Genomic DNA, 12,073 nt, shown 5'->3' on the forward strand with positions numbered 1-12,073 from the left:
ACACTCATGAAATGCTCAACCTTAAAACATTGTAAATGTCACCTTATGCAAACCTTTCATTCTAAAAATAAGGAAAAATAGGCATGGAGATACAAAATGTCTTACCTGAGGTCACTTACTGGCACCTGTTTAGTTGGTGCCTACAACTAGTAAAGAAAATATAATGGACAGGAAGGCTGATTTAATTGAGGTGATTATTCTTCTAACATTATTAAAATTATCCTTGATTTTATGTATAAGTGACATTTTCAAAGTATTTAAATAAATAATGACCAAAATCAACTTTATTATTGCCTTCATATGTATTAGAGAGAATAATTAAAATTGACCAGCTTTCCTAAGGTCTTGCTTTTAAGTCTCTGATATATACCCAAATCGAAATTCTAATTTTCAGTGTCAGATGCTAATTTTTTCTAATATTCAATTTATAGGAAATGTATAAAAAAGGACTGGTGAGCTCAGAGAAAAAATGTAAAACAGTCATGAAATTAAAATTTGTGATAGCGTTAGGAAAATAACCATACCACTTTAAGGATAAAATCTATGATTAATCGAAAAATTAATTCCTTACATAGACTTTATTATAGCTTCTCTTAAGGTAATGCTATTTTTAATCTGATTGATTTTCTGATCCTGAAAAAACATTTCACTAAAAATGTATATACAATTCTACTTTCAGGACAACAGTTTACCTTGACATTTGATTTCTTTGAGAAATTCACCACTACACCCCAACCAAAATCATCTCCTTCATTCTTCACCTGAAGAGAAAGTAAAGCAAGTACAAAAAGAGTGTTTATGTTAAAAGGCAATTTAGATGTCATGCCCACATTACAGCTAATAAAACATTCTCAGTTTTCCTGATAGAATTTTTTTTTAAAGATCCCTGTTAAATTAAAAAAAAAAAAAGACACTGACACTACAGAAAGAAATCACTGCCAATTTCACAGGCTTTCCAGGAAGCAACAGGAATCTTTCAGTTGGCAAAAAACTGAAAAGTGGTATCTTGTATTTGTTTGGAATATATGTGAAATCTTTGATAACTAATGAATTCATCCAGGTCTTAAAATTGCCTTATTCTTGAACAGCATTTCTTAACTAGAAATATTTCATATTAATTCCCAAACTGTCTACTTCAGTTTATAATCCCCCAAATGAAAACCAGTAGAGATTAAAAGGCCTTCAAATGACCCCTCCTTCCTTAATCAGTATCATGTGAAACAGGTTAAACAATAAAATTGGTACAGATCAACTACTGTAGCAGGAAGCATCTACCTACTTTACTTTATCTAAAAAATACTAAATACTGAAAATTCTATAATAAAAATGACATACCTTTACCAAACGACCTGGTTGTAGAAAGGGTAAGCAATATTTTGGTTTGTGAATGTATTCTTCAATTTCTTTACCCAATTTGGCAAGCTGCTGTCTAATCTTGTAGTAGATGACCACACTTTCTTCATTTGGTATTACTATTTTATTATACTGTTCTTCTGAGTTCTTTACCTCTATAAATAAAACACATATACAGTATCAGAAAATACATCTTATGTAGATTATACCAAGGGTACATCTTTGACTACTATAATTGTAGGGACTGTACTACTACATATTGCACAGATTAAAAGCTTTGAGGAAAAGATACAGAAACACCCATAAAGCATGCTGCCTAGATTCTCCCTTCTCTTTAATAGTCCTTCAGTTGCACTGGTACCATTTAGAATGCTCAACAGTTATATGTGGGTGTTGACTTCTCTACTTGAATAGCACAGAGTATTTCCACAGAAAGTTATATTGAATAGCACTATTTTGGATCTTTTAATATGGCGCTTTGACTCTGCAAAAAATCCATTTTGCTAATTTCATTAGGTTTCCACCATCACCTGGTACTACGTCTCTAAAACAGAAGACAACAAATTTAACTAGTTATCTCTCTACTCAGTCAGTGGCTAAAACACTAGCCTTTCAGCAATTGTTCTTTTAGTTAATCTAAACATCTATGATGCCATCTTTCACCCAGTGCAGCCCCACCTTCCCTGCTCATTTCCACTGTGAACAAACAGTATTTTTATTGGCATAAAACACATATAAAATTTACCATTAATGACATGTATGTCACTCACAATATATGAAACCATCACTGTCAAGTAGTTTTAGAATATTTTCACTACCCCAAAAGAAAATTCCATACCCTTTTAGCAAACACTCATTCTCTCCTTCCCCTAGACCCCAGCAACCTTTCTGTTTGCATGAATTTACCTATGCCAGATATTCTATACATAAGGAATCATACATCATGTGGCTTCTGTCTTTGGCTTTCGTAACTTAGCATAATGTTCTCAAAGATCTGACTTCCCTGGTGGCGTAGACAGTAAAGCATCTGCCTACAATGCGGGAGAGCTGGGTTCAATCCCTGGGTCGGGAAGATCCCCTGGAGAAGGAAATGGCAATCTACTCCAGTACTTTTGCCTGGAAAATCCCATGGATGGAGGAGCCTGTAGGCTACAGTCCATGGGGGTTGCAAAGAGTCGGACACGACTGAACGACTTCACTTTCACTTTCTTTCTTTTCTCAAAGATCATCCATGTTGTACCATGTATCAGTACTTCACTCTTTTTAACAGTGAAATAACATCACTCTATATGGGTATACCATTTTGTTTAACAGTTGATGGGCATTTGGACTATTTCTACCTTTTGGCTGTAATGTTGCTATGAACTTCCACACACCAATTTTTGTTTGAACATATTTCCAACTCTTTTGCTTATGTATACCCGTGAGTAGATGGCACCATTGGGTCTTATGGTAATTCTATACTTAACTTGCTCTGCTGTGCTTAGTTGTTCAGTCGTGTCTGATTCCTTGCGACCCCACCAGATTCCTCTGTCCATGGGAATTCTCTAGGCAAGAATACTGGAGTGGGTTGCCATGCCCTCCTCCAGGGGATCTTCTCAACCCAGGGATCGAACCAGTGCTAAACTATTTTCTACAGTGATCACACCATTTTGTCAATTACTTAAAAAAAAAACAAAAAACCCATCCTAGTGAATGTGAAGTGGTATCTCAATGTGGTTATTATATGCATTTCCTTAATGACTAATAACGTTGAGCATCTTTACATGTACTTATGTGTTTTTGTGGAGTAATGTCTATTCAAATCTTTTGTCCATTTGAAAATTAGATTATTTGCTTTTTGTTGCTGAGTTCTAAGTGCTCTTTATGTATTCTACCTACCAGACTCTTATCAGATGCATGATTTGCAAGTATTTTCTTCTACTTCATGGGTTTTCTTTCTATTACTGCTGGTGTATGCTGAAGTGCAAATGTTTCAAAATTTAGACAAAATCCTATTTATTCAATTTTTCTTTTGTTGTTTGTACTTCTGGTGTCTTATCTAAAAATCCACTGGGAAATAGAAGTTTATAAGGATTTATACGTATATTTTCTTCAAAGAGTTTTAAGGTTTCAGCTATTCTATTCAAGACTTCCATCCATTTTCAGTTATGGTGTGGAGTAAGGGTCCAAATTCACTTTACTGCATGTGGCTATTCTACTGTCCTAGCAGCACTTGTTGAAAGTCAACTGACATAGGGGCTTCCCTGGTGGTTAAGTGGTGAAGAATCCGCCTACCAATGCACAAGACGTGGGTTCGATCCCCGGTCCAGGAAGATCCCACATACAGCAGAGCAACTAATGACACACGCTACAACTACTGAGCCTGTGCCCTCAAGCCTGCGAGCCACAGCTACTGAGCTGACATGCCACAACTACTGAAGCCATGCACCTAGAGCCCATCTCTGCAACAAGAGAAGCCACAGCAATGAGAGCCCATGCACCACAAACAAAGAGGAGCCCCTGCTTGCCACACTAAAGAAAAAGTCCGAGTAGCAACAAAGACGCAGCATAGCCAAAAATTAATCCCTGGGTCAACACTCTTCTCTATAGTTCTTCTTGCACTTGACTTCTTAGAAAAATCAAAAAGAGCAGTAACAACATTTCTATTGTCCCTGGCCAGACCCCACGCAGAATATACGATTTACCTTCGAGCACCACAATTTAAGAAAGACACATTCAGACATTTATAAAGTGGGCTGGAGACTGGATGTGTAAGGAGACCCAGAGTTTGAAGACTACTTCCTCCTCCTCTAAGTCTATTTATTTTTATTAATTGCTTATTTTTAGTGACACCAGAGTCAAGATGCTGCAAAAGCCTACATAAGTATTGAGACATGCGCTTTGGATTTTTTTTTACTTTTCTTTTTTCTTTTCTTTTTTCTTTTGACCTCTAACTCTGGTCTTTGACACCCTCTGAGGCATACTGCATCATCCTGATTATTTTTAATGAACTGCCCTACTTCTTACAAGAATCATGTTCCTTTCACTTGAGAATAGAAGGCTATTCTTAACACGTTACAGCAGTAAACATAATCAGAAAAAAATATGATTTAAAAAAATTGGTAGGCTAAAGTCAATAAGAGGTTCTATGAGAAGGAAAACTATACACTGAGATGCTAATCTTGCTGCCCTACCAAAAGTTACAAAGTAACATTGCAGGTATCAGTAGAATACTAAATAAGCACTGACAGGGGTTGTTTATGGAGAGATGATACACACAAAGACTGCCTGAGGCCCCCATCCTCCACTCCAAAGCATTTCTGTTCTCAGACTACTTAACTGATGAATCAAAAGTTGGAGAGACATTTTAAGAAATCACATGTGTTTTGTACATAGGACTCTAACTACGGCTACATATCACTCTAGGAAGTTAATTTAGGTGCAGCCTGCTTTTTCCCGAATTAAGGACAGTATCTCTTTCTAGCCAATCAAAAAGTAGAGGAACCTCAGTATAAGCTGGTTTCCCCGCAGTGTACTCCCATAAGAAAGCCTCAGTATCTTAGGAAACAGCATGTGAGATATGCCCATAAACTCTTAGGACAATTTCCAACCAATTTTCCCCTTTTGAGGGAGAGAGATGGTTGTTCCAAAAATATATTTGTATCATATAAAATGTGCACTAGATAGAGCTGTGAGAGATGGAGAAATGAAATGCTACCCCCAGTACTGAGGAAATTTTATGAAAGGTTTAATTTAAATGGCTTTACTGATCTATGGCATTACTAACACTAATAAAATAGGTATTTACTGAGCATTTAACATAAATGATCTTATTTAATTTTCATGAGTTGAATGAACTAGGTATTATTCCAATTGCATAAAAAAGCAAACTAAGGCTGGTAGCTCAATTGGTAAAGAGTCTGCCTGCAAAGCAGGAGACTTAGGTTCGATTCCTGGGTCGGGAAGATCCCCTGGAGAAGGAAATGGCAACCCACTCCAGTATTCTTGCCTGGAGACTCCCATGAACAGAGGAGCCTGGTGGGCTACAGTCCATGGGTCACAAGAGTCAGACACAACTAAGTGACTAAGTACAACACAACAACAAGGCTGAGGCAGTCTGGATTTAAACCCAGGTCTAACTCTACAGCTCTTGCTATTTAACCATAGCATTATCTATTAATGAATAAACAAAAAGATTAAAATTAAATCTGAATATTTAAGAATATAAATAAAGAACTACATTTATTTAAGAATGTATTCCAATACCAAACAGCAAAGTTCAACAAAGCAAAACCACAATTACTTTTCCACCGACATAAATGAGAAAATACTGGGAGAATTCTGCCACTATCTTCTACTATATCTGGGATATTTCCTATGGAATTACAAAAGAATAATAGAAGGTGAAGTTTAGAAAGTAGTTTACCAAACTTTACCAAATAGGAAGGGTTGGGGAGGGATAAATTGGGAGCAAAGGATTAACAGAGGCACACCACCATATAAAAAATAAACAACAGGGTTTTACTATATAGCACAGGGAACTATATTCAGTAACCTGTAATAAACTATAATGGAAAAGAATTTTTTAAAAAAGAATATAGATTTATACACATACATGTGTGTATAACCAAATCACTTTGCTGTACACCTAAAAACTAACACAATATGATATAAATCAACTATATTTGAATTTTTTAAAAGTAATTTAATAACTGTTCAAATATACTATTTTTATAAAGAAGGGAAAAAAGCAAAAGTAAGTGCATCAAGGTACACCCTATTTCTTTTGGTTATTCAGTCTTTCTGGCTGTATGTGTATGCATAATTATCTTAATCATGAATGATAGTGGTAACTGCCTTGGAGGAATATTTTAAAGTTTCATTCTTTTTAGTGAAAATATTTAAGGTGTCTTGTAACTATATACTTGATTCAACAACAGCCATGTGAAATTTCTATGAACTAAAGTAAAATTAATGACTTTCCTTCTTCAGTATCAATCTAATTTCAATACCTCCTTAATTTAAACCCAAATCCACGCTGTACTTAAATTCTGTTGATTTTTTAATTCTATTATCACATATTACTTTTTGCATGAATGCAGATTTATAGCTCCTTTAAAATCACAATTCTTTGATACAAGAATCATCCTTTCTCCTTGCTAAGGCTGTGGCTTATTATCAAGACAAACTGTATTAAATACTTAACAAGAAAATAATATTGGGTTGGCTAAAAGTTCATTTGAGTTTTCCTGCAATGTCTCATAGAAAACTGAACAAACTTTCTGGCCAACCCAATAAAATGTAAAGTGATCTAAAATTATATATTTGTGATTAATTTTATATGATGTGTTTTAAAGATTCAATCAATGGCTTTGCTTCTGGTAATTTAAGAAAGGGCTTCCCTGGTGGCTCAGATGGTACAGAATCTGCCTGCAATGCAGGAGACCCAAGTTCGATCCCTGGGTTGGGAAGATCTGCTAGAAAAGGGAATGGCAACCCACTCCGGTATTCTTGCCTGGAGAATCCTATGAACAGAGGAGCCTCATGGGCTATATTGTCCATGGGGTCACAAAGAGTTGGACACAACCGAGCAACACACACACACACACACACACGCACACATACTATTCTTAAAATAAGTCAGTTCAAGTGTTTTCTCATCCATGTTTGGCAGGTAAGTTACTGCTACTGCTGCTGCTAAGTCGCTTCAGTCGTGTCCCACTCTGTGCGACCCCATAGACGGAAGCCCACCAGGTTCCCCCGTCCCTGGGATTCTCCAGGCAAGAACACTGGAGTGGGTTGCCATTTCCTTCTCCAATGCATCAAAGTGAAAAGTGAAAGTGAAGTCGCTCAGTCGTGTCCGACTCTTAGCGACCCCATGGACTGCAGCCCACCAGGCTCCTCCATCCATGGGATTTTCCAGGCAAGAGTACTGGAGTGGGTTGCCATTGCCTTCTCCGAGATAAGTTACTACATCTACTCTTATAATCAAAAAGGGATGAATCATGCTTTAATAAAAACAGCATGGCTTAGTTAGGAACTGGACCAAGATTCTAATCTCAAACCTGTCATCAATCAAATGTGTAACCTAATATACTGATAACTTCTCTTATGCCTTATTTCTTTTACAGCTGTAAAATGATGTCAAAGCTTGTTCCAGAGCTATACTTTGTAATGAAGAAGCTGCTCTTAATTAAGATGTAAGAAACTAAGAGGAGTTATAATCTCTCATCTAGGCAAGGGTAAAAAAAAAAATGTGAATTTAACTTAGTTGAATGTTCAGTCTTCTTCACTTTTTTAAGGCACACTATTATACTTTTGTCTACTTTTTAGCTACATGAAAATTGAGTGGTACTGTCCTATCTACTTTTGATGGAAAGGTATTGTTGCCTTTATTATTAAATAACTCACAGGACATTTACAAAGTGAAATTATGTAGTCATTAAAAACTACACTTTCAAAGGATACTTGAAATTAACTTTAAAAAGTCAGAATGAGTGAGTCAGTGAATGTAAAGCATTTAACAAAATGCTAGGCATATGGTAAATGTTTAACAATTGATATTATAAATAGCATTTCTGTTATTACCAAGGCATTGTTAAACCTGACTTTGAAAAACAGTATGAAAAATATGTACGGAAAAAAAAGGGAGAACCCAAAGTGTTAACAGTTGGCTGTGTGGCTGTCTGTGAGATCACAACTGAGCTTCAATTTCCTTTGTATCTTTTGCATAATTTGTGTTTTTTTCTTTATGACTATGCATTATTTTTACAAGATTTACCCAAACCAGCGTTTTAAATCTTTCTTCTATTTTAGATTTTAATCAGCTCTAAATGATGATCAGCCATGATATCTTCTAAAATAAGGATCAACACACAACAAAGAACTGTGCTTGAACATAATTACCCACAGAGCACTTACTTTTGGACTTTAGAAAGCATTATCTTAATTTTGTTATATTATTATTCACAAATGAGTTACTATGTGATATGTCTATAACAAGAAAGTATACTACATTTGAATTAGCACCAGCATCATGTTCTGACAGAGTTTTCTTACTTTCATTTTAAAATTTTCCAGGTGGAACATTACCGTACTTTTATGTAAGGACCAATTCTTGGCTTACCAGAAAAATACCAAGGGCCAAAGCAGTCAACAACACATCAACCTTGCTATTTAGTCTCCCCTAGCTAAATAAAGCTATTACAGTAATTTTATACTTACTCTCTACTACTCCTGGAATTGCTCTATAATGCTGAAACTGGTAGAAGGATTTTTCCAACATGTACTCAGGATTAATTTCTTCTACTCGTAGTAAGTTCAAAACCATGTTGTAGGTCAAATGGAAAGCACTATTTAGAGGATCAGCTGAGCCCTAAGAGAGAAAAAAACATGTCAATGCTATAGGTTTTTCAAATAAATTCACACAAACATTTTAACCTCAAACTGCTTAATAATTTAGTCTACATTAAAGAATACTATAGAAACATACTCAGTTCCTTCTTTTAAATGACCCATGCAAAGTTGTAAAAGAGTAGCTTTTTGGGACAGTGAAGGGGGGGTAAAAACAACTAAATAAGACAGTAGTAGTTAATATACTACTGGCCAAATATATTGAGCTGTCTGCCTTCTAGGCACTTGACAGGATTACACATTTTGCCCTCAGTGTGGAGGGCAAATTGGGTGTAGTGATATATCACTTCCTGGCCAAATATTTAATTGATGGTATGAAAAGCTGTATTTTCCCTCCTGGCACAGTGACTGCTAATATTCAAGACAGTGGTTTCTCTATCAGCTTGAATCCATAACCAATAATAAGCTGAGTCTCCTTTGTAAACCTACGATGAACAGGTTAAGAGAAACAAACCTTTAAGTTACTGAGATTTAGGTTTGCTATAGTAGCATAGCCTAGCCTATGTTGACAGAGCATACTAAATTTATTTTGGATAAAAATGAACTATCTTGAAACTCTCTGTTTCCTAGAATGACATAAAACTTTCTAGTATTTCCCCCAAATTTATAGGTCATTCTTTATCCACACTTTGACAATTCCTCTTTCTCTCCCTAACTGTAGCTATTACCAAAGAAGGGCTAGGCAAAATAAAACATTTATCACAAAATAGTGTGACCTTAATTTGCAATATGGTTTATATCCAAAATACTTTCTAAAGATCTAAACTTTTCTTACAATGTTTCTTCAGGAATACTATTTTCTAAATGCAAATACTTCCTAAGATTGAAAATGATTATGTAGTTGTATAGGAGAAATGACCAACTTTTTGAAGACACACGCTAGAATACTTAGAAGTATCACAAAACATTCATATCCCTAAATGGCATAGCAAAATATGCAAATACTCTTGATGTATTCGGGAACTTTTAAACTGCAATCCATAAGCCAGCCTTATTGCATTCAGAAATATAAATATACGCATACAAGATTTTATGACAAGGAGTAGAACTTTCAACAGTCTCAAATGATCCGATTCCTTAATTCCTGAAAAATCAAGAGCCATTTACCATAGGGGGTTAGTAAGTCCCTAAAAACCTTAATTTGTATCCACTTTCCTAGAAAATAGAACCAAAGGGAAATGTGGAATTATATGAAAACCACATTATTCAGAAAGAGGAATCAAAGACAACTTCCATCTACTTTGTAATTTTGCAAACAGACCAACTTTTTATTATTTTTTTTCTTTTCTACTCTTACTACCTTTAAGAAATTTGATGCTTCAATATTATAAGAGGTTATTTCCAACCTCAAGCTCTTCTTTTATATTCTAGCTGTTGCAGAATACACCTATCTGAATTCTCCATCACATTAAACTCAACATAGCATTGTAACTGGAGAAGGCAATGGCAAACCACTCCAGTACTCTTGCCAGGAAAATCCCATGAACAGGGGAACCCGGTAGGCCTGCAGTCCGTGGGGTCGCTAAGAGTCGGACACGACTAAGTGACTTCACTTTCACGTTTCCCTTTCATGCACTGGAGAAGGAAACAGCAACCTACTCCAGTGTTCTTGCCTGGAGAATCCCAGGGACGGGGGAGCCTGGTGGGCTGCTGTCTATGGGGTCCCAGAGTCCGACACAACTGAAGCGCCTTAGCAGCAGCAGCATTGTAACACTGTATCCAGTGACCCCAGGATAACCCCAACTTATACATGATATATTGGCATAATCATTAATACTCCCTTATTTCACTATTACAGTATTCTAATTTGGATACTAAAAAATATGGCTATACAGCCTGCTCTCAGTATCCTCAGGTTCCCTATCTGAGGAGTCAATCAACTGTGGATTGAAACTACTTGGGAAAAAAATTGCAGAAAGTTATAAAAAGCAATACTTGAATGTGCCATGCAGCACCAACAACTATTTACATTGTATTTACAGCTATTTAAATAGCATTAACACTGTATTCCATACTAAAACCTAGAGATGATTTAAAGAAAAGGATGTATACAGGGTATATGGAAATACTATGACATTTATAAGAGACATGAACATCCTTGGATTTTGGTATTCTGCTATGGGGGGAGAGGCCTTAAAACCAATCCCCTGAGAATACCAAGGATGACTGTAAAATATATACAGTCATTAAATACACATAACAGAATACTATTCAGACTTAAGGAAGAAAATTCTGCAATATGCAACAACACAGATGAACTCTAAGAACATTATGCTAAATGAAATAAGCCTATCACGGAAAGACAAATCCTGCATCAGTTCAGTTCAGTTCAGTCGCTCAGTCGTGTCCAACTTTTTGCGACCCCATGAATCACAGCACGCCAGGCCTCCCTGTCCATCACCAACTCCCGGAGTTCACTCAGATTCACATCCATTGCGTCAGTGATGCCATCCAGCCATCTCATCCTCTGTCGTCCCCTTCTCCTCCTGCCCCCAATCCCTCCCAGCATCAGAGTCTTTTCCAATGAGTCAACTCTTCGCATGAGGTGGCCAAAGTACTGGAGTTTCAGCTTCAGCATCATTCCTTCCAAAGAAATCCCAGGGCTGATCTCCTTCAGAATGGACTGGTTGGATCTCCTTGCAGTCCAAGGGACTCTCAAGAGTCTTCTCCAACACCACAGTTCAAAAGTGTCAATTCTTCGGTGCTCAGCTTTCTTCACAGTCCAACTCTCACATCCATACATGACCACTGGAAAAACCATATCCTTGACTAGACAGACCTTTGTTGGCAAAGTAATGTCTCTGCTTTTGAATATGCTATCTAGGTTGGTCATAACTTTTCTTCCAAGGAGTAAATGTCTTTTAATTTCATGGTGCAGTCACCATCTGCAGTGATTTTGGAGCCCAAAAAAATTAAGTCTGACACTGTTTCCACTGTTTCCCCATCTATTTCCCATGAAGCGATGGGACCTGCATACTTCCATTTATATGAGGCATCTAAAAAAATCAAATTCATGGACTCAAAGAGTAGAATGATAGTTGTCAAGAGACTGAGAGGAGGAGTAATTGGAAAGTTACTGATTAAAGAGCACCAAGTTGCAGTGAAGTGAGATAAATAACCTTTAGAGATTTGCTATACAATAGTCAATAACAACATAATTTTACAAAATAATAGTTTATGAAGAGAGTGGATCTAATGCTAAGTGTCCTTTCCACAATAAAATTTAAACTCCCTTTAATTAAAGAGAACAGAACTTTACACTTATGGGGTAACAAATCTAGAGCCATCAAGTAAATGGAATGAAAAAAAATCTGTACTAAAGGAA

At 36.3% G+C, this 12,073-nt stretch overlaps 1 protein-coding gene across 1 annotated transcript in view; it reads right to left on the reverse strand.

Moving 5' to 3' along the window:
* MTREX (Mtr4 exosome RNA helicase) overlaps positions 1-12,073 on the reverse strand; it is a 95,629-nt gene that overhangs the window by 40,136 nt on the left and 43,420 nt on the right. Inside the window, exons 16-18 of the mRNA XM_006074155.3 lie at positions 8,560-8,710; positions 1,336-1,508; positions 693-761 (exon numbers count right to left, since the gene is read on the reverse strand). Coding sequence (XP_006074217.1) covers positions 693-761; positions 1,336-1,508; positions 8,560-8,710 — 393 coding nt within the window. The remainder of the gene's footprint in view (positions 1-692; positions 762-1,335; positions 1,509-8,559; positions 8,711-12,073) is intronic.

The sequence above is a fragment of the Bubalus bubalis genome, chromosome 19 (assembly GCF_019923935.1).
Source record: "Bubalus bubalis isolate 160015118507 breed Murrah chromosome 19, NDDB_SH_1, whole genome shotgun sequence".
Lineage (NCBI taxonomy): Eukaryota > Metazoa > Chordata > Mammalia > Artiodactyla > Bovidae > Bubalus > Bubalus bubalis.